General features: G+C 50.5%; 1 protein-coding gene across 1 annotated transcript in view; it reads left to right on the top strand.

Moving 5' to 3' along the window:
* Positions 1–3533: 3533 nt before the first annotated feature.
* The window catches only part of FGF9 (fibroblast growth factor 9), a 47981-nt gene continuing 30452 nt past the window's right edge, over positions 3534–21062 (top strand). The window contains exons 1-2 of the mRNA XM_007529477.3: positions 3534–4716; positions 13780–13883. Coding sequence (XP_007529539.1) covers positions 4440–4716; positions 13780–13883 — 381 coding nt within the window. The 5' untranslated portion in view covers positions 3534–4439. The remainder of the gene's footprint in view (positions 4717–13779; positions 13884–21062) is intronic.

Genomic DNA, 21062 nt, shown 5'->3' with positions numbered 1-21062 from the left:
TCTCTACAGGCCAGTTAGCAGTGTACCTGCCTTATAGGGTAACTTTGAGGATTGATAAGTGAGAACACTTAGTCACTTGTGTGAAACACAGTAAGCAGTTACTAGATGTCAGCTCCAGGAGTTTTGTTTTCCATCCTGACATGAAGATCTTCTGACACTGGGGCCGGGCAGTAGCTCAACAGAGTGCAAACCTTACTGTCTGTGAGGGAGCACCATGGACAGCACCAAAGGGTGCTACATGGATGGATGGTGAAGTATTGTTGTCTCTCCTTCAAGGTGAAAATGAGTTCCAAATAAAAGCTATAAAAAAGTAAACAATGTCAAGGTGGTGGCTGGCTCTCCCAGTACAGCATGTGTGTTACCATGCACAAAGATTTGGGTTCCAGCCCCTGGTTCCCATCTATAGGTGGGAAGTTTCACAAGCAGTGAAGCAGTGTTGCAGGTATCTCTTATTTTTTCTCTCCTTTATCTTTCCATCCCTCTCAATTTCTCCCTCTCTCTCTTTCCAAAATAAATAAATAAACAAAACAAAATGGGAATCCTATCCTCTTACTATTCAGTAATCTCCCATCAGACCCAGCCTGTGGAGTCCCCTCCATCTCTTTCCCCTCATAGTTCCCAAACAAAAGCCCACAAATAGGCTGGAGACAGTGGGGGCAGGAGATGGAGAGAAAGCCACTTGCACCTGCACTATAGATCCTGGATGGGAAGGAGTCTGTGTTGATTTGCATTTAGGAAACAGACACATTAGGCCTATGAGCAAAGCCTGGGAGGTGAAAAGAGCACTATTTTCAAATTGTGTCTTCATTTTCCTGCCATTTCCAGGGCCTTCCCAGATTATCAAGCACGTTGTATCTGGGTATCATAAACACCTTTCCCCAGCAGTTCACTGGGAAGGCCCCACAATCATGGGGAGGGAGGTCAGAATGTGGGTCTGGTGGTGCCCCATCTTCTTCTTTCCTTCCTTCTTTCTTTCTCCCCAGTCTAGGCTGAAGTCCTGAATTCTCAGCCCAAAAGACAAGAGGACACACTGGAACAAGAAAAAAAAAAAAAAAGAACAGATATTCCAGCATCTCCAGAAGAGATGGTGGGAAAGAGATCTGGGATGGAAGTCTGTAACAGCACTTGAGGAAGCACCCCTTGGGCAGAAGATTCTCTGAGGTACAGTGTAAGAACAGCTCTGGTGTCTCATGTTAATTCTGTGGTGTCTGTGTCTTCTGCAGTCTTTAGTCTATTGTTACCAACAGTTTTCCAAAGGCAGGTGTTGCTATTATTATTTTAGAGAGGAGGGGGAAGAGACTACAGAATTGAAGCTTCCTTCAGTGCAGTAGAGGGCATACTGGAACTTGGGAGGCTGACAAGGCAAAGCCCAGTCCAAGTGAACTATTTTGCCTGTCAGCAAGGAAGGGTCTCTAGAAAGCCAGGCCTGGGTCCTTGATGGAAGAAGAGCAGACACAGAGTAGGAGTTCAAGGTCTGGGCTGGAAGGGAGTTTGAACCATTCAGCCGCAGCCAGTGGGGATGGGGGGGATGTGGTTTTTGCAGGGAAAGAAAGAAAGGACACTGCTTCTCTCGCTGGGGTAGGAAGCAGAACACCCAGAGAAACGCTGTGGGCTGCTTAAGCAGGGGCAAGGAGGCAGCAAAACCTACAGCAGCCAGACTTGGGGATGCAGCCCCTGGGAGGGGAGCCAAGCTGAGATGCTTGGGAGGGGAGGGAGGCCTTTCCCGGTGAAAGCGCTCCGTCAGCTCCCTTGCTGTCTTGTTCGCTCTACCGCAGCAGTTTTTTTTTTTTTTTTTTTTTAAGTGACAGCCCCTGAGGCTGCGGGATTCGGAAGCGGAAATGGCCTTTGCTCATTGGTTGAATGTGGAAATTGAGCCCCAAAGAATGTGGTTGGAGACAGCTGAGGGTGGGGGGTGTCCCAGCCTAGGCTTTGAGGGCGGGGGAGGTGCACGTGCTGCTTCTCTCCCGCCCTTGACCTGCCTGTCTCTTTCTGCCAGCTTTTTAAGAAAGCAAGCAGTAAATGACTACATAAAAGGATTGGTAAAAGCAGCCCTGCGCATTGCACCCCCACAGGTCCGGGGTCGCGCGCCCCCCTCCGCCCCCCAGTACTGCACTCTGGCCTGGTGAGCCATGCCCTGCGGCTACCCCCTCCCGTACTGTTGCCCCTGGACTGGGACTGGGGCGAGTTTGGGTTCGGTGGGGCCGGGCTCTGAGGCTGCAGCGGTGCAGGACTGCGGCACCGCACAGCAGCGGTGGTACAGAGTAGGGGCAGCCGGACTGCAGCACCCCCGCCCGCTGCACCCGGAAAACGTGCACATTCGCGACCCGGTGTCAACCCTAGCGCAGGGCAGCCCCCACCACCCTCCTCCGCGCCCAGCACCTTCGCCCCCCACCCCCCAAGCAGCCGGTGCTGGGTCACCGCTGCACAGCTCCGGGCTCAGAGCACCCCCTTCTCGCCGGGCGGCATGGCGGGACCCCCGGAGCCGACCAACTTCCCAGGCGCGGACCCGAGAGTCCGGTCCGGCCGAGGACAATGCGAACAAAGAGTCGGGGCCGGGGTCGTGGGCTCTGGAGGGGGCCGCCCCGCTCTCAAGCCGCCGTCTTCGGGCTGTCCCGTTCCGCCCCGCGGCTCCCTTTGTGCGGTGGGCCGCGGGTAGCCGGCAGGGGCGGCCGGGGACAGGGGCGCTGTACCCCGACTCCCACGCGCGGCCCAGCCTGGCTGCCCGCGGCACCTTCAATTGGCCCGGCGTCTCCGGGAGGAGACCCCGCGCCCACCACCCTAGCCCGCGGGCCAGCCAAGGTGCATGGAGCCCAGATCGCACAGGATAATGCTGCTGGGGCTGCGGGTGGTGGCAGAGACGAGGGCCCAGGGGCGCCCCGCGGAGCGCGCGCCCTCACCCCGACCTTCCTAACATGATCACAGGCTCTGGGCGAGTTGGAGATTGGGAGGCTCTCGGGCGCCCCCACCCCAGCCCGGCGGGCAGCTGCGAAGCCCGGGACCCGGGGCGGGGCAGAACCGAACTCGGGGCTCCCGCGCCGAGCTGCCCCTCAATGACCCCCTCGCCGAGCCGCAAGGGCGGCCCCACCTGCGCTGGCGTGTGCCAGAGACAGAGAGACAGAGACAGAGCGAGCGAGCGCGCACCCACCGGCTTACCTGCGGTGCAGTGCAGGCCCGGCGGAATAAAAGGAGGTGCCACGTCCGCTCCCGCTTGCTAGGCCACCCTCCCCTCCGAGGGGTCCCCTCCACCAAGTCTGAGGTCCCCCCGCGAGGCCACCACGCAGCTATCCCGTGGAAAGCGCTCTCTCGGCCGCATCAGCCATGGACTGCAGGGCCGCCCTTTTCCAGCATGCGGGAGATGCGCGCCCCGGGCACAGGCGGGCACGCGGCTCTCGGCCTGCCGCAGCGCGACGGGGGCGTTGGGCAGCGGGCGGGCGCTAGGACCGCGGGGAGCCGGGGCGCCCGGCGCGCCGCCTTAAACCCGGCCCAATGCCGCTGCTGCGCCACTCTGCGCGCCGGCGGGGCTGCGCAGCGAGGAGGAGCGCTCCCGGCCTCCGCTGCAGCCGCGCGGCGACACCTGTTCGCGGCAGCCCGGCCGCACGCGAGCTCCCTCGCTCCCTCCGGGCCGCGGCTGCGCTCGCCCCGCCAGCCTGCGGATCTCAGCCCAGGCTCCCGCGGACTCCGGACCTCAGCCTCCCTAGACGCCTAAAGTTTATTTCCTCCCGGGGCCTTGGGGTTTGATTTTCTTTTTCTTTCTTTCTTCTTCTTCTTCTTCTTTTTTTTTTTTTTTTTTTGGAGGGGTGGGGGACCAGGAGGAGCACTCGGCCGGCGCGAGAGGTTTTTTCCTCCCCTTGGAAGGATTCCTGCTGATGCCTGCAGTCGGCTCGAGTGGAGACGGCGCATGCCTCCGTGGACTCGGGATCCGTGCATTCTGACGTAGCCCGTGCATCCTACCAAAAAAAAAAAAAATCCCTATAATAACGCCTAGGCATTTAAGTTGCTATGGTCATTCCCGTCGCACGCCCGATGGGGAAAGTCCGGATTGCTCGCTTTCTCTCGGTGCCTAGGTCCTCCGCTCCCGCCGGCCGGATGGGATGAAGAGCTCGCCGCCTGCCGAGCGCCGGGACCTCGCATCTCCAGCGACGCCGAGACATGTTTATCAGGATGCCCGCGTGAGTAGAAAGTGCTGGCGGCTCCGACTCGCGGCGCTGTGACCTTGAACCTGTGCCAGCGAACCCGCAGACTACTTTTACCGTGATTCTTCATTCTGTGCGTTTCATGGATTGAAGAGCAGGACCCCCCCCACCCCACCCCCGCCCCCATCCCCGGGTTGCAGCCGCAGCGAGGGAGCGCCAGGACAGTGGGACCCACCCGGCCGGCCGCCTCCCGGGTCGGCGCCGTCAGCATTGTTCACCCCGGGCTTCCCGCAGCCGCGGCCCCCTATGGCTCCCCTCGGAGAAGTTGGGAACTATTTTGGCGTGCAGGACGCGGCGCCTTTTGGGAACGTGCCGGTGCTGCCGGTGGACAGCCCGGTCTTGCTGAGTGACCACCTGGGGCAGTCGGAAGCCGGGGGGCTGCCCAGGGGACCCGCGGTCACGGACCTGGACCATTTAAAGGGGATTCTCCGGCGGCGGCAGCTTTACTGCAGGACTGGATTCCACTTAGAAATCTTCCCCAACGGGACGATCCACGGGACCCGAAAAGACCACAGTAGATTCGGTGGGTATGCCTTTTTAACCCCTGAGCGCCCGGCCGCCCCGGGGAGCATGGTACTGGGCGCGGGTGTGGGGGTCGCTTCTTTCCTCAGTGCCTGTCTGAGAGAGAGAGGAGAGAGAGGAGGGAGAGAGAGAGAGAGAGAGAGAGCCTCCTCCGGAATTGCAGAATTGCGGTTGGCACAGATGCAAGACTACGTTAAAAGACTCCCCTTTTTCCCTTTTCCTTTTCTTTCTTCCTTTTTTTTTTTTTTTTTTTTTTTTGGTTTTTCTAAGTCATAGTTTATCAACACCACAGCAGAAGCCACCCCCAAGTTCTTCCGCATTAGCTCCATGGCTGCAGATGGGGTTCCCGAAGTTCTTCATTTGAAGGGATTCATTCCCATAGTTTAGAGCTTTGATAATTAACTCCCCAGAACTTAAAAATGCGTTTTCTCTCCCGAGGTGCCGGTGGTCTCCAGTTTTCCCGCAGGCTGTAGGGGCTCTCTACAACCGAAGGAAGTTCCCCCACCCCACCCCCACCCCTGGCTTTTATTCCTCGCAAAAGCGTACAGCTCGACTGGTAAAAGGAGCGTCTGGCTTATTCCCACCCCACAGGGTCAGAAAGCCCAGCCCGCAAGGGTCGCAGGTTGATGGCTCCTTTGGGAGCAGAGCTGAAGTCCTGTCTGTGATCTGCTCTGCGGTGGCAGAGCTGCAGGCATTGGGAGAAGATCGGGACTGGGCGGATGTCCGCTGGGGCGTTCGGGCGGTGATAGCCTTGGGCTCTGCGATTTCCGTGCGGCGGTCCTTCTCTGTGGTTGGGGTGACCGTGCGCTCTGGGACACGCGGCCGGTTCCGCTTAGAGGACATCCCGAGAGCTCATTCTCCCCAAGGAGGGCATTTGTGACTCAGCACCGAGTGCTGCAGACCAGGGGGCTGACTCAGTCCCTGCATGTACCCCCACCTCGAAGCCTGCCTGCACCCTTCTGATTGGAGGGGGGAGTTCTTTTATCCCAGGCGCCCCCCCCCCCCAAATAAAAGGCCGGTTTGGGCAAGCAGATTCTTAGAAGGAATTAACTTCGGAGCGGACCCACCTTAAACACTTAAACCAGGCGTGGGGCGCCCTGGCCGGTACAGAGAAATTTCTGGGGGGTGGTGACTCTCATACCAGATGTGGGGAGCGCACAGCAGGCTAACTACCGCGGCTGTGGGGGAACCGCGGTTGGAGACGGTGCCTCAGGGGTGGAGTGTCTAGGTAGGGGGTGGTCCCAGAGAGTGGGCGCCTCATACCCCCCCACACACTTTAGTTGCCGCTGAGCACAAGCCCAGACTAGTGCACAGTTCCCTGGCCGCCTCCCCAAGGTTTCTGACCTTTTGGAAGCCCCAGCGCTCAGCCTTGCTCTTTCCCAGCTGAACCCGCACCCCCTTTCCTGCTTCCCGAAACCGCAGTGGCAAGGGTGGCGGTAGAGCTAGGACTAAACTTTGCGTGAAGTGTGGCGGTGCTGGAGCAAGGCGGGCTCACCGGGGGCGCAGACGCGGGGCGGGGGTGCGCGGGTGCGGGGCCACGGCCTCCCGGGCCTCCTCGACTTCCCGCGTCTCCGCGGCAGGTGCCGGCTCGGTCCCCGGCCCCGGGCTCCGCGCGGTCCTAAGGGCGCCGGTTGCGGGCTCCTCCTGCGGGCTAGGTGCGCCTTGCGGGTGCCCGGCGCGCTGGCTCTGGGCAGACTGCGCGTGGGACGCCCTGGCCACTGCCCCTTCCTGTGCCCGAGTGTGCACTTACGGGGCTGACAGCCGCGGTAGGTGGCCAGGTGGCACCGCTTGCGGGAGTGCCCGGGAACAGGCTGGGGGGGGGGTGTCGGACTCCTGACATTCACCGCCCCGCGTGGAACTCTGCTCTTCTGTGGACACTCTCAGACGGGTGTGGGGTGCTAGGTTGTGGCTCCCCGAGCCGCAGGGAAAGGGTGGGGGCAAAGGGCCGCGGAGGCGCGGTGGGGGAGGCCTGCCATTGTTAGGCGCTGCCCCCAGCGGAGCTTGCTGCATTGGGCTCGCTGTCGGCCCCCGCCTGCCCATGGGGGGAGCCGGACGCTGCGGGGCGCTGCGGGGTGCGTGGCAGCGGGCCGGGCTGCCTGATTGCATGGCTGACCCGAACCCAATCTCCTGGAGGGCACCCCGAGTTCCGGGCACCGCACGGTCGGGCCCAGGCGGGGGTAATGGGGCGACCATGCGAGCTTCCCACCTGACACTCCCGCGCCTGCGACCCCGGGCCGGCCTCAGCTTTATTAATTCTCAGTGCCTTCACCTCCCCGGGGGGCTCTGCCACGCGCCGCGCGGGCCGCAGATACCCAGCAACTCCGCCGGGAGCGAGGACGATAGTGGGAGTAGGGGTGCGGGGCCCCGCGAGGGTGGTAGCACCCCGAGGGGCGCATTGTGAGGTCGCCGAGGAGGAAGGTGGAACGGAGACCCTAAAACCAAAACCCAGCCCGCGTCCACCGCCCCTCCCCCACCCTGGAGGTTGCGGAAAGGTGTAGCCAAGGAAGTGACATCTCTGCTTCGGGGGCTGGCGGGGCCTGCCGGGTGGGCAGGGGCGTGAGGGGCGGGGAGAGCAGCGAGTGGAGGCCCCGGGTGCGGAGTGGGCAAGGGGGAAGCTGGGCCGCTTGGGGGAGGGAGCCGGTGGGGTGGAGGGCACCCAAGTGCCACTCACTTATCCAGGCGGGATGGGAGGGGAGAAGGGGCGGCGAGAATTGGGATGGGGAGAGGGTGCATTGGCTCTGCGTCGCCCCCTTCGTGACAGTAGTGCCGCAGGGCGGGATCTGGGCTGCCCCGCCCGGTTTGGGTTGCGGGCGCTAGGACCCCGGGGCGCGGGGCCGGGCGGGGCTGCGGTAGCGTCAAACCTGGCGCCCCGGCTCGAAGCTCCCCCCACGGCTGCACCCCCAGCCCTGCGCCACCTCCCACTACCCGGGCTGCACCCACACTTCCTCTCCCGACCCTCCAGAAACCAGCGGTTCTGGGGAGGGGGCGGGGCGGCCTCCCACTTGGTGGCGACAGGAGGTGACTTTCCTGCCCATCCTGGAGCTGCAGAGCGACCGCTCCGCCCTCACCTCCGCAGGTGACTGCAGCTGCGGGGACACTGCAGCCGGCGCAGGGGGGCGGGGAGCCCACTATCGTCCTGGCCCCAGCTGTCCGGGGATAACTTCGTGGCATCTTGAGGAGCCCTTTGTGCTTCCCAGTGGAACCCGCGGTGCGGAGAACTTGGGGAGTTGTGTCTCTGGATAAAGGGCTGCGACAATGACACCCAGCCTTTCTTCTGTCTCTTTCCCCTCCCCTCCCTTTCCTCCTCTTTTCTCTTTCCCTTCTCCTTCCTCTTCCTAGCACCCCCCCCCCCCTTCCTCCAAGCACCTGCTCCATGGGGGAAAAGTGAGCAGAAAATCAGCCAAGGGCACGGTACTCTAGAACAAGAGAAAAACTGAGCTTTGGGCCTGAACTATGCAGGTGCTCCTGGGAGGTCTGATCAGGGAGCCTGCTCCTTAGGACCTCCCCCCCCCCACCAAGTGCACCCCAAGCGCACCCCAACTGGGCTGACCATACTGCCCAGTTGGAAGCCAGCAGTTGTTAGGTGGGAGTTGTATTGGAGGGGGGAGTAAGTGGGGGATGGGAGAAATAGCATAGACTGTGATGTTTTTAAAGATAGTTAAAAAAAACTTCTTTGCAGAGTTTGCACACACTCACACACACACACACACACTCACACTGCTGTATTGTGTACCTCTCTGTGGACTAGTTCACAAAGAGGCTGCTTGCAGGGTTCAGGATTACTCCAGCATCTTGAGAAAGGACTGGCCTTGTCACTTGGTCATTTCCTTGGTGACTTTCTAGAGGGACTTGGGTCCCTGCAGAAGAGGGACTGATTTTCAGTGGGCTCTCTGAAATGATTCCTGGTGTGACTTCTCTGGGCGACCAGGGAGGTTTTTTTTTTATGGGGGGGGTGGTCTATTTTGGAAAGCCTTTTGCCAGGCCCCTGTCTGCAGTGGGCACACACATTCTTGTCCTCTGAAGAATGCAGCTCTGTTAAGGGGCTTTGAAGCTACAGGGCACGGGAAGGGGCGGGAGTCTGCATGCCATTCCCCCTCACCCCTCACTCCCCTGAACACTGACCTTGCAATGGCCTTGGAGACAGGCCCTCTAAGAGGCCTCTCAGGAGCTGGGCCAACTTTGGGTTAGTGGTGCCTTTCTCTGACAGAGTGCTAGGGCTGACCACTACTTCTTCCTGAGTCTGGAGTCTCAGGAACTGACCAAGGAAGCTTTTCTAGTGGACCAGGAGAAGCTTTGACCTCTGAGGACATCTGATCCCAGGAGGCTGGCATAGAAACTGGAGGCAACTGGGCAAGGCTACTGCCTGATGGTGGCACCAGGATCTGACCTCATTGCTTCTCAGGCCCTTGTGGTCCTTTGGGTTTGAGGATAACCTGCCTCCAGCAGACAGTCCACTGTCATCCAACCCCCAAGGTCCCAGTTTGAGTGATGGGCACATCCTCTCCCTCCCTCTTCTTCCTTCTTGCCCTTATTCTTTCCTTTCCTCTCTGCTTGGTCTCCAGCACTGAATTTGACCCTCTTGGCTGCTCATTGATGGAAACAGGTAATATGGTGGGTGGGTGGGGTGTGCTGAGCAAATTCAGAGGAGCTGGAGCCCCTTGCCTGGCTCTGATTCAGGGTATCTGTCTGAGGTTAATAGGCTTCAGTTCCCAGGAGAAAATGGGACTGGGGATGGCAAGGATTTACAATCTTATTGGGAGGAGGTGGCATCTTGTGGGTATCTCTTGGTGGGCCATCAGGTCCTTCTGTCCTTATAGCAGTGGCCTCTCTGTATGTGTGGGGTCAGGGCTGTGATCCACACATTGGGGGGCGGGGTTCTCCTTGCCTTGGATTTCCTCAAGGTGACACTCTCAGCAGCTAGTGGTTCTTTTGAGCTCTTCATTTCCCAGGGAGCTGGCATAGATATGAGGAGTAGCTTCAGGTGATGAAATCTGCCCTGGCTGGGAACATTCTAGAGTGTGGACCACTTACTCCTTTCTCCCAGGAGGGTCCACTGGTTCTGGAACCCAAACCCATATGAATATCACTGGGCCATGCCCTGAATATGCCCCTCCTCACTCCTTTCACCGTGCTGATATAGTTTTTTTCTCCCTCTTTTTTGATTTATCCCTCCTCCCATCAGAGTGAGCCCTTGAAGGGGGTCTGAGGCCTAGGCTCTGGCTCAGTCATCCTTTATACACTCAGTACACAGCACAGAGACATGGCTTAGAATAGCCATTCAATAATAACCCACTGACTTCATAGGTCAAGGAATAGGAACCACAGCTATGTTGCTGATGCCAGGAGAAAGAAACTAGATGAAGACCTTGTCACTTACCCCCTTCCCAAATCTGTCATATGCCTGTCAGAACGCAAGTGCCTTAGTGGAAGAAGCTGTGTGCTTCTGACAGCAATTTGGGTCAGTGGTCCTGGTTGTGGGGAGGTATCCACCTTCCACATCTCTGCTCCCCTGGTTCTCATTGACTCTCCTGCTTTTCGTTATACTCATGGGGAGCTGTGGAATTTGATTTGGGGGCCATCTTCTAGTTATTATTGAGAGTAAAGTTCTATAAAAATGCACCAGAAATCCCAGCTGCCTTGAAGTCAAGAGGTTTGCACAGCTATTGATGGAAATAAGCCTTGGAGTCCACTTGTCTGTGGGCAAGTTGGGTAATGGTTGCTGATTGGAAGTGGAGATAGAATTGTTACAATGTCCAGGGTGCCCTGAGGAATGAATTCATGGACACAGACTGCTCTCATGTACAAGGAAATGGGCAGATGCTCTAGCAAGAGTGATTGGCATTGTGGCTTTTATTTGGGATGTTCTACAGACCTGTCAGATGGTTTGGTGAGATAACATTCCCTGTCTTCTCCTGGTGGGCACTGCTAGTTAATGTCCACATCAGCTCTTAGAGAATTGTCTGTTGTTTTGAGAAAATTGGAAAGGTGATCAGATGCCCTCCCCACCAACTGAGAGACCCAAGTGTCTTTTAGTTTTAGAAGTAAATCTTTGCTCCTTGACATGGAGCATGAAGATATTGATACCTCATAGGGAACACACTAGTTCCTCTTTGGTTTTCTCCTGGGATGTGGATGTGCATGAAGTCCTTACATTAATTTCATAGTAGCCATAACCTCCTCTGGGTGGCTCTGGGCAGCTTTGCACACACATGACTCCTAATAGTAATAAAAGGTTTTGACTTTGAATATCTTTCATCATAAGCCTTGGAACTCCTTCATTATGAAACAAAAACAAAACAAAACAGAACAAAAAACCTCCCCCCTACCCCTACCAAATGATCACACCAGTGAAGGCCTACATCTCTTGTGAAATGAACCTTCTGAATGCCTTGTTTCCCATTTGCTCTTCAAGGTGGGGGAGACCAGCTCACAGGCTGGCTGGTTTTAGAAGCATCTCCCATGGTGGAGTCAGAGATGATCAGACCCAGGGGGTGATTCCTAATCTCTCCTTCAATTTGTTTTCCACACACTTCCTTACTTTCAAAGAGAATGGATAGACTAGTGGGCCCAGGTAGATCTTCCTGTCAGCTGTTAGTGTGAAATATGCATTGCATTTTGCTGAAGCTTATGAAAGACCTAAGGCCCTCCTAACCCCCATAAGAAGTCTGTTTTTCCATGACCTTGGAGCCTTTTTCTTAGGAGTTTAGACAGTTCTTGTCTGCCTGTGGTTGCAGCAGGCTGTTTCCTGTGAGTTTCAGAATTGGTTAAAAAAAATCAATTCCCATGAAGATGGTGGAATCAGCATAATGGTAAGGCAAAAAGACTTTCATGCCCGAGGCTCAGAAGTCCCAGGTTCAATCCTTAGCACCACCATCAGCCAGAACTAAGCAGTGTTCTGGTAACAAACAAACTGTTCTTAGATTTGTATGAGTATGGTTTCCCCACCTGAAGGTAGTTTGGAAATACTATTTGACATACTGGAGCACAAAGTTCACACCCAGTGTGGAACTTTTATAACACAGTTGAGATATGAAATGACAATATAGTTAGAGAAAATGAAGTTGCAGCTCTGTGGCCATAAAAGTCTGGATTTATGCCCAGTTGAGGTATCACTATTCTTCATGAGGTTAGCAAAAGAAGAAAAAACAAAACAAAACAAAAGACCATTATGTTGATTTGCTATTGGGATGTAGGATTCCATACCTATTTTATTTTAAAATATTTTATTTATTTTAATGAGGAGAAACAGACAGAGGGAGAGGGAGCACCAGAGCACAGCTCAGCATTGACTTATGGTGGTGCTGGGGATTCAACCTGGGATCTTTTGCAGAACCATTATGGTGTTTTCCCAGCCTTTCCATGCCTATTAAAAAAAAAAAATCACGCCCAGCATCCTCCCTCCCCTGTGTGGTGTTAGCTTAATATTGTACTTTACTAATTCTCTGTGGCTTAGAAGAGTCCGGCAAAAATCCACACTATTTAAACCGAAATATTTGGGGTGTGATTAGACTGTTTTAGTTTTCCAGATGAGATCGAATTGTTGAACAAAAGCAAGCTAGATTATTTTCTTTAATGGAGACTGAGTAACTCCTCATAGTCTTTGAGGCTCTCCTCTAAGGACAGGAGTTTTTTAATTTTAGTTTTTTAAGTTGATTAATGAGAAAGACAGGGAGAGAACCAGAACATCAATTTGGCATATGTGATACTGTAGATTGCCACATCTTGGGCTTAGCAGTTTTTTTTTTTTTCCGATGTCTCTATGTGCAAGTGCTTAATTGCACATTTGTAAAGTAGAAGCAAGTTGCCTTCTCTCTCAGATTGTACTCATTCAGGTTAGTCAGAGCATGGACACTGATTTCTCTGTCATATCACTCCTTAACATATTTGTGTGAATCCTAACCTTTCATTTAATTAATTAATTTTACTTTTACTTTTTTATATTTATTTATTTCCTTTTGTTGCCCTGTTATTTTATTGTTGTAGTTATTATTGTTGTTGTTATTGATGTTGTTGTTGTTGGATAGGACAGAGAGAAATGGAGAGAGGAGGGGAAGACAGAGAGGGGGAGAGAAAGACAGACACCTGCAGACCTGACCTACTTCACTGCCTGTGAAGCAACTCCCCTGCAGGTGGGGAGCCGGGGGCTCAAACCGGGATCCTTAGGCTGGTCCTTGTGCTTTGTGCCATGTGCGCTTAACCCGCTGTGCTACCACCCGGCTCTCTTACTTTTACTTTTTTTTATTATTGCCACCAGGGTTATTGCTGGGGCGCAGTACGATCATTCTTGGTGACCATATTTTTCTTTCCCTTTCTGTTGTTGATAGAGACAGAGAGGAACTGAGAGGAAAGAGTGAGATACAGAGGGAGAAAGAGAGACACCTGCAGCACTGCTTCACTACTTGTGAAGCTTTCCCTCAGCAGGTGGGGACCTGGGGCTTGAACTTGGATCCTCTCATGTGGTAGTATGTGTTCTTTTTAAAAAATTTTTTATATTTATATATTTATTTTCCCTTTTGTTGCCCTTGTTGTTTTTCATTGTTGTTGTTATTGATGTCGTCATTGTTGGATAGGACAGAGAGAAATGGAGAGAGGAGGGGAAGACAGAGGGGGAGAGAAAGACAGACACCTGCAGACCTGCTTCACCACCCGTGACGTGACTCCCCTGCAGGTGAGGAGCCTGGGACTGGAACCGGGATCTTTATGCTGGTCCTTGTGCTTTGCGCCACCTGTGCTTAACCCACTGCGCTACCGCCCGACTCCTGGTAGTATGTGTTCTGTCGGGTGTACCACTCCTCAGTCCCTTCTCCTTTTCCTGTAAAAAATGCTGTGCCATGCTCAGAAGTCTTTTGGGCACCATCACAAGAGAGAGAGAACTAGGTGAAGTGAATAGTTGCTTCCTTTAGGCCATGACCATCCTAGGAAAGTTCTGAATGTGTTTGAACATCCCTTGCTGGGGACCAACCTGGAGCATCCTCTCCTGTACTCCTGGGGTTCCATACCTGTACTAAGAGGAGCTGCCTGCATTGTGACCTGTTTCACTCACCTTCTGCCCTTTGTCTCCCAGGGATTCTGGAATTTATCAGTATAGCAGTGGGCCTGGTCAGCATTCGAGGTGTGGACAGTGGACTCTACCTCGGGATGAATGAGAAGGGGGAGCTTTATGGATCAGTAAGTACCCCAAAACTATCATGCTTACCTATTGCGCCTTGCACCTGATAACCTCCCCCTCCCACTACCTTTTCTGTTGTAGGTTCACACATGCCTTCCCCTGGTACCTAGTCTTGTCCATATATCACTTAAAAAATTTTTTTTTTGCTAAGGGTTATTTATTTATTAGGACAGAGCAAAACTGAGGAGAGAGAGAGAGAGAGGGAGAGGAGGAAAGGAGAAGGAGAAAGACACCTGTGGCACTGCTTCACTGCTTGTGAAGTTTCCTCCCTGCAGGTGGGGAGTGGGGGCTTGAACACTGATCCTTGCACATGGTAACATGTTTGCTCTACATGGTGTACCACCAGCTGGTCCCCATCCATCACTTTTTGAGGATGACTAGTTCATTCTCATGAGTCAATTTTTTTTTTTTGGTCTCTTAGCCTCGATTCTCACAACGCCCCCTAAATGCCTAAGGAAATTGATTGCTTTGTCTGCAAAACACTTTCCATTATCACACAAATACAGTATCCATGTGTGTGGAGAATCTCATCTTGGGTTGAATGGGTGTTATTTTTTGCGATGAATTGAAATGATCTTCCCCAAGGCTTTGCCAAGCATTATAATTAAAACTAGAAATAGACCAAGGGAGCTAGGCTCAACCCTTTTTCTCCAGCTACATGAGATTTTCATTATGTGCAGAGAGAGAGAGAGAGAGAGTTGAGTGAGAGAGAAAGAGAGAGAGCAGGGAGATGGAAATTATTGTCAGATATTCTTATAGCTGAATTAGCTGAATACAAATATAAAAATAAAACTTAGCAATGATTTGCAAGTTTTATGAGTTTTTTTCCTCTCTGCTTTACTCTTCATCTCTACTGGTTTTTGCCAACTCATGGCGGGGGGTGGGGGTGGAGGTCAGGGTGTGGGGAGAAGTATCCATGGTCACACCCTCCAGCCACCAGTTTTTTTTATTAGTGATTTACAAAATTATAAAATAATAGGGGTACAGTTCCACACTGTCCCCACTTCCAGAGTCCTGTGTCCCCATTGCCTCCATTGGAAACTGCATTGATTCTTCCAAGGTCACAGGTATGGGTTGATTATTATTTCTATAACTATTTGCCTTCCTATCTGTTTTCTCTCTCTCTTCCTTCCTTTCTTTCTTTCTTTCTTTCTTTCTTTCTTTCTTTCTTTCTTTCTGTTTATCTATCTATCTACCTATCTATTTTTTCCATTTTATTCTATGGTCCTGCCTTTTCTTCCATTTTAAATTACAGCTACACCAGTTCTTCCAAATGTCCTTCCTTTTTTCCTCTTTCCCCTATGGGTCCTGATAGAATTGGGTTTCAGAGGCCTCTGGTAATCTTCATCTAACATTTCTTTCTTTTTAAAAAATATTTATTTGTAAAATGGAAACACTGACAAGATCATAGGATAAGAGGGGTACAATTCCCATCCCATCCCCTGATAGCTTTCCTATTCTTTAACCCCATGGGAGTATGGACCCAAAGTCACCATGGGGTGCAGAAGGTGGAAGGTCTGGCTTCTGTAATTGTTTCTCCACTGAACATGAACATTGACAGGTTGATCCATATTCCCAGCCTGTCTCTCTTTCCCTAGTGGGGTGGGGCTCTGATGAAGCGGGGTTCTAGGACACATTGGTGGGATCATCTGTCCAGGGAAGTCTAGTTGGCATCATGGTGGCATCTGGAACCTGGTGGCTTAAAAAGAGTTAACATATAAAGCCATACAAATTGTTGATTAATCATGAACCTAAAGGCTGGAATATTGTAGATGAAGATTAGAGGTCTCCATTTTGGAACTAGCTGTTAGGTCTATTTTAGGTGTATTCTAAAGGGCCCATGACTTTATTAGGTTTTGCCTGAGCCTGACATCTAATATGCAGGTGGACCCAGGTTATTGTCTGTTCCCCTAACATTTCTACCCCTCTGGGTGCATGGACCAAAATTCTTGGGGCATAGAAGGTAGGGGGTCTAGTTTCTGTAATTGTTTCTTTGCTGGACATGGGTATTGACAGGTTGATCCATATCCCCAGCCTGTTTCTATCTTTCCCTAGTAGAGTAGGACTCTGGGGAGTTGAGGTTCCATGGGACATTGGTGAGGTCGTCTGCCCATGGAAGTCAGGACAGCATCACAGTAGCATCTGTAACTTGGTGTCTGAATGGGAGTAAATTATGAGGCAGGACAAAATGTTTAATAAATAGGAACCAGAAAGTAGGAATAGAGCAGGTGAGACTAGGGATTTTAGGGTGATAAGAAGCTTAGTTATATTCCTTGGGGCCCATATTTTAGTGACTTGCCTGAGCTTGATAGTTAACATTAGAGGTGGGCTAAAAATATTTTCAGGAAAGATGTAGTCAGAGTTGAGATTAGGCCTAGAAAGCTTTATTGGGACAGAGAGTAGCCCCAATACTTGAAGAAAATATGTAAATATAGTTAGCTGTTTACCACATCAATCTGATCCAGGGCCCAAGCATATTCATATTTAGCACAGGAGCCTGTATAACCTCTGAGTCTGTCAGTCTGAGCTTGTAGTCCATGGCCACAACTGGGAACATTCTACACTGCACTCATTTCAGGAGCAGTCTTCTTTGAGTGGCAGAGTAGACTAACCTAGCCTCCCTTTGGCAACTGGGGCAGTCCCTACCATTACTGCTTCATAGTGAGGGAAAAGTCTTGGAGAGGCCCTTAAAAGGGCTTTTGATGTCATTCCTGATGGAAGTGACCAGTAATGGTGGAGAGAGGGGTCTGTTAGAGGTGTAGGGCCATTGTATCTACAAGGGGGAATCCTAGGATACCCTGACTTGGGTCCTAGCTGGTGGGGTGACCTGGTAGTGATCAAAGAGGTCACCATTAAGTGAGCCAGTCTCTTCAGCTGCCAGTTTTTAATTATTATTATTTAATACTCTATTTATTCATTTATTGGATAGAGAAACTGAGATGGATGGGGAGATAGAGAGGAGTGAGAAAGATACCTGCAGCACTGCTTTTCTGTTCGTAAAGCTTACTTCCACAGGTGGGGATTGGGGATTTGAACCTGAATCCTAGCACGTGGTAATGTGTGCATTCAACTGTGTGTACCACTGCTCATCCCTTTAGCTGTCAGTTTTAGGTCTTCAGGCCAGAAACATGTGAGATAGTGTTTCTGCTTCAAGAGGAGGGGGCTGGTTCTATCTTCATCACTTTTACTTAATTTTAACTTTATTTATTTAATTCAATAGGACAGAGAGAAATTGAGAGGGAGAGTGGATAGAGGAGGAGAGAGACACCTGCAGCACTGCTTCACCACTTGTGAATCTTTCCCCCTGCCAGTGGGGAATGCGGGGTTGAACCTGGTTATGTATATACTGTAGTTTGTGTGCTTAACCAGGTGCTCCACCACCTGGCCCCTATTTTGTTTTAATTAAGTTAATTTTTAAAAGATTTCTTGATGTATCTCATTTGAGAAGAAAGGGGGCCAGGTGGTGGCGCACCTGGTTGAGTGCACAAGCACCCAGATTCAAGTCCCTGGCCCCCACCTGCAGGGAGAAATCTTCACAAGTGGTGAAACAGTGCTGCAGGTGTCTCTCTGTTTCTCTCGCTCTCTATTTCCCCACCCCTTCTTGATTTCTCTCAGTCCCTACCCAAATAAATAAATAAATAAAACATTTAAGTAAAAAGAAAGAATTTCTTTTTTAAAATTTCTTTATTGGGGAATTAATGTTTTACATTCAACAGTAAATACAATAGTTTCTAGATGCATAACATTTGCCAGTTTTCCATATAACAATACAACCCCCACTAGGTCCTCTGTCATAGTTTTTGGACCTGTATTCTCCCCCCACACCCAGCCCAGAGTCTTTTCCTTTGGTGCAATATGCCAATTCCAGTTCAGGTTCTGCTTGTATTTTATCTTCTGATCTTGATTTTCAACTTCTGCCTGAGAGTGAGATCATCCCATGTTCATCCTTCTGTTTCTGACTTATTTCACTTAACATGAACTTTTCAAGCTCCATCCAAGATCTGCTGAAAACGGTGAAATCACCATTTTTTATAGCTGAGTAGTATTCTATTGTGTATGTATACCACAACTTGCTCAGCCACTCATCTGTTGTTGGACATCTGGGTTGATTCCAGGTTTTTTATATTACAAATTGTGCTGCTAAGAACATATGTGTACACAGATCTTTTTGGATGGGTGTGTTGGGTTCCTTAGGATATATCCCCAGGAGGGGAATTGCAGGGTCATAGGGCAGGTCCATTTCTAGCCTTCTGAGAGTTCTCCAGACTGTTCTCCACAGAGGTTGGACCAATTGACATTCCCACCAGCAGTGCAGGAGGGTTCCTTTGACCCTACAACCTCTCCAGCATTTTCTGCTGTTACCCGTAAAAAGAAAGAATTTCACATGAAATAAATTGTTAGAGAAAATCCAGAGCATTACTCTGGTACCTGCAGGGTTGGGTATTAAACTAGGAATCTTAGGCGTGTATGTCCAATTCTCTTTATCAGTTGAACCATATCTCCAGCTGCTAAATTAATTCTTTTCCCACTAGGGTTGTCGTTGCGGCTCTCTTCCTCTCTCTCTCTCTCTCTTTTTTTGGATAGAGGGTAAGAGACAGAGATAGAGGGAGAAGGAGAGAGACCTGCATCACTGCCCTACAGATTGTGAAGCACCCCTCCTGTAGATGGGGACTGAGGACTTGAACCCAGGCCTTTATGCATGGTAATGTGCATGTTCTATCTGGTGAACCACCACCTGCCACCTAAATTAAGTTTTTAATGAGAGAGTGAGCTAGAGACAGACCAGAGCACCTATGCATCATATGCTGTGCTATGGATTGAACCCAGGACCTCATACATGCAAGACCTGTGCTCTTCCGTTGAGTGCCTTCTCTAGCCTTGTTTGTATTTCTGCATGAGTCCCCCTGTTACAGTCCCTGAAACATAGTATGAATTGAGCTATATTTATTTATTTTACCACAGCACTACTAGCTCTGGTTGATGGTGGTGCTGGGAATTGAACCTGGATCCTCAGAGACTCAGGGAGAAAAATCTTTTGCAGAACCATTATGATATCTCTCCAGTGCCGCAGTGAGAACTACACATGGTTTTGCTCCCTGTCTGAGGCCAAATTCCTAGTCACTCTACACCAATGAGGTCTCATTAAAAAACTGAGGGTGAAAGGACGACAGAGGACCTAGTGGGGGCTGTATTGTTATGTGGAAAACTGAGAACTGTTATGCATGTACAAACTATTATATTTACTGTCAACTGTAAAACGTTAATCCCCCAATAAAGAAATAAAAAAAAAGAAAGAAAGAACCCGAGGGTGAAGATCACTCTCCATTTGGTGATAAGAAGATGGTTCATGTTATCAACAATGTGAGAATGTTGGTTTGAGTCTGGAAAAATCTGCAATGTAAAAGTCTTGAAATAGGGCAAGTTGTGAAAATTCATGTGTTTTTGTTTCCATAGATTAGTGGACATGCAGGCAAACGCTAGAAGAAGAAGTGGACATGCACACATGTACAGGGACTGGACAGAGGGTCACATTTTCTTTTCTTTCTTTTTTTTTTTTAAAGATTTTATTTATTTATTCATGAAGATAGAAGGAAAGAGAGAAAGAACCAGACATCACTCTGGTACATGTGCTGCCGGGGATTGAACTCTGGACCTCATGCTTGAGAATCCAATGCTTTATCCACTGTGCAACCTCTTGGACTACAGGTCACAATTTCATTCAAAACCTTCAGGTGACAAACTCTTGCCTATGTAATATGGCACCATATTTTAAAGTTCCTTTTAGTTTTTTTATTAGTGATTTAATAATGGTGTACAAGATTGTAAGATGACAGGGGTATAATTCTTTTTTTATGTTTTGCTTTTATTTTTATTTCTTTATCAGTGATTTGATAATGATTAATAAGATTGTGGGATAGGAGGGTTACAATTCCACACAATCCCACCACCAGACTTCAGTATCCCAAGCCCTCCATTGAAAGCTTTCCTATTCTTTATCACTCTGGGAGTATGAATTAAAATTATTTCTTTAAAATTTTTTTTATTTTACAAAATTACATATCAACAGGGATTTAAATTCATACCATTCCCACTACCAGAGTTCTGAATCTTTGGTCTCCCCATTGTAAACCACCACAGTTCCCCTAAGGTTGTAGACATGGGCTAACCATCATCTCTACAACTATCTGTCTACATTTATACATAATTGCCTCCTTTTTTCTCCTGATCCAATCCTCTCTCCCTGACAGGTGTATAATTATTTTTTTTTAATTTTTAAAAATTATCTTTATTTATTTATTGGGTAGAGATGGCCAGAAATCAAAAGAGAAGGGGGTGATAAAGATGGGAGATAGACAGAGAGACACCTGCAGCACTGTTTCATCACTCGCAAAGCTTTCCCCTTGCAGGTGGGGACTGGGCCCTCGAACCTGGGTCCTTGTGCATTGCGACATGTATGCTCAACCAGGTGCACCACCACCTGGACCCATTAGGTGTATAGTTCTTCTTTTTTTAAATGTTTTTTTTTAATTTTAAAAAAATCTTTGTTTATTGGATAGAGACAGCCAGAAATCAAGAGGGAAGGGGGTGATAGAGAGGGAGAGAGACAGAGAGACACCTGTAGCATTGCTTCACCACTAGCAAAGTTTTCCCCCTGCAGGTGGGGTCTGGGGGCTCGAACCCGAGTCCTTGCGCATTTAATAAGTGTGCTCAACCAGGTGTATAATACACCTAGCCCCAGCAGGTGTATAATTCTGTACCGCTGCCATCTTTCTCCTGCGGAAACTGCCATGGTTTCCCCAAGGTTATAGATATGGGTTGAAAAAATGTATATGTATGTATATATGTATATATGTGTATATGTATATATATATATACATACATACATTCACTTCAGTGGACCTGCTTTTACTTTCTTTCTAAGTCACACCTATATGTATTACAACTTTTGGGTGTCCTTTTTCCTTTTTCCTCTCAGCTAAGAGAAACAGCACCTGACTTCCTCAGGTATTCTCCAGATTCTCTTCCTTCTCAGTGATGATATAAAAACAAAAACAAAAGTTCCTGGTCACAGATGTTCTGGGTTCTGATGGAACTGGGGTTTCAACCCACTAGTCATCTTCCCCTAACATTTCCTCCCTTTTGGTATATGGACCAAAATTCATTTTGGGGTGCACAAG

The sequence above is a fragment of the Erinaceus europaeus genome, chromosome 7 (assembly GCF_950295315.1).
Source record: "Erinaceus europaeus chromosome 7, mEriEur2.1, whole genome shotgun sequence".
NCBI classification, from domain to species: domain Eukaryota; kingdom Metazoa; phylum Chordata; class Mammalia; order Eulipotyphla; family Erinaceidae; genus Erinaceus; species Erinaceus europaeus.
The sequence above is the reverse complement of the archived record's forward strand: the minus strand, read 5'-3'. Positions and strand labels throughout refer to the sequence as shown.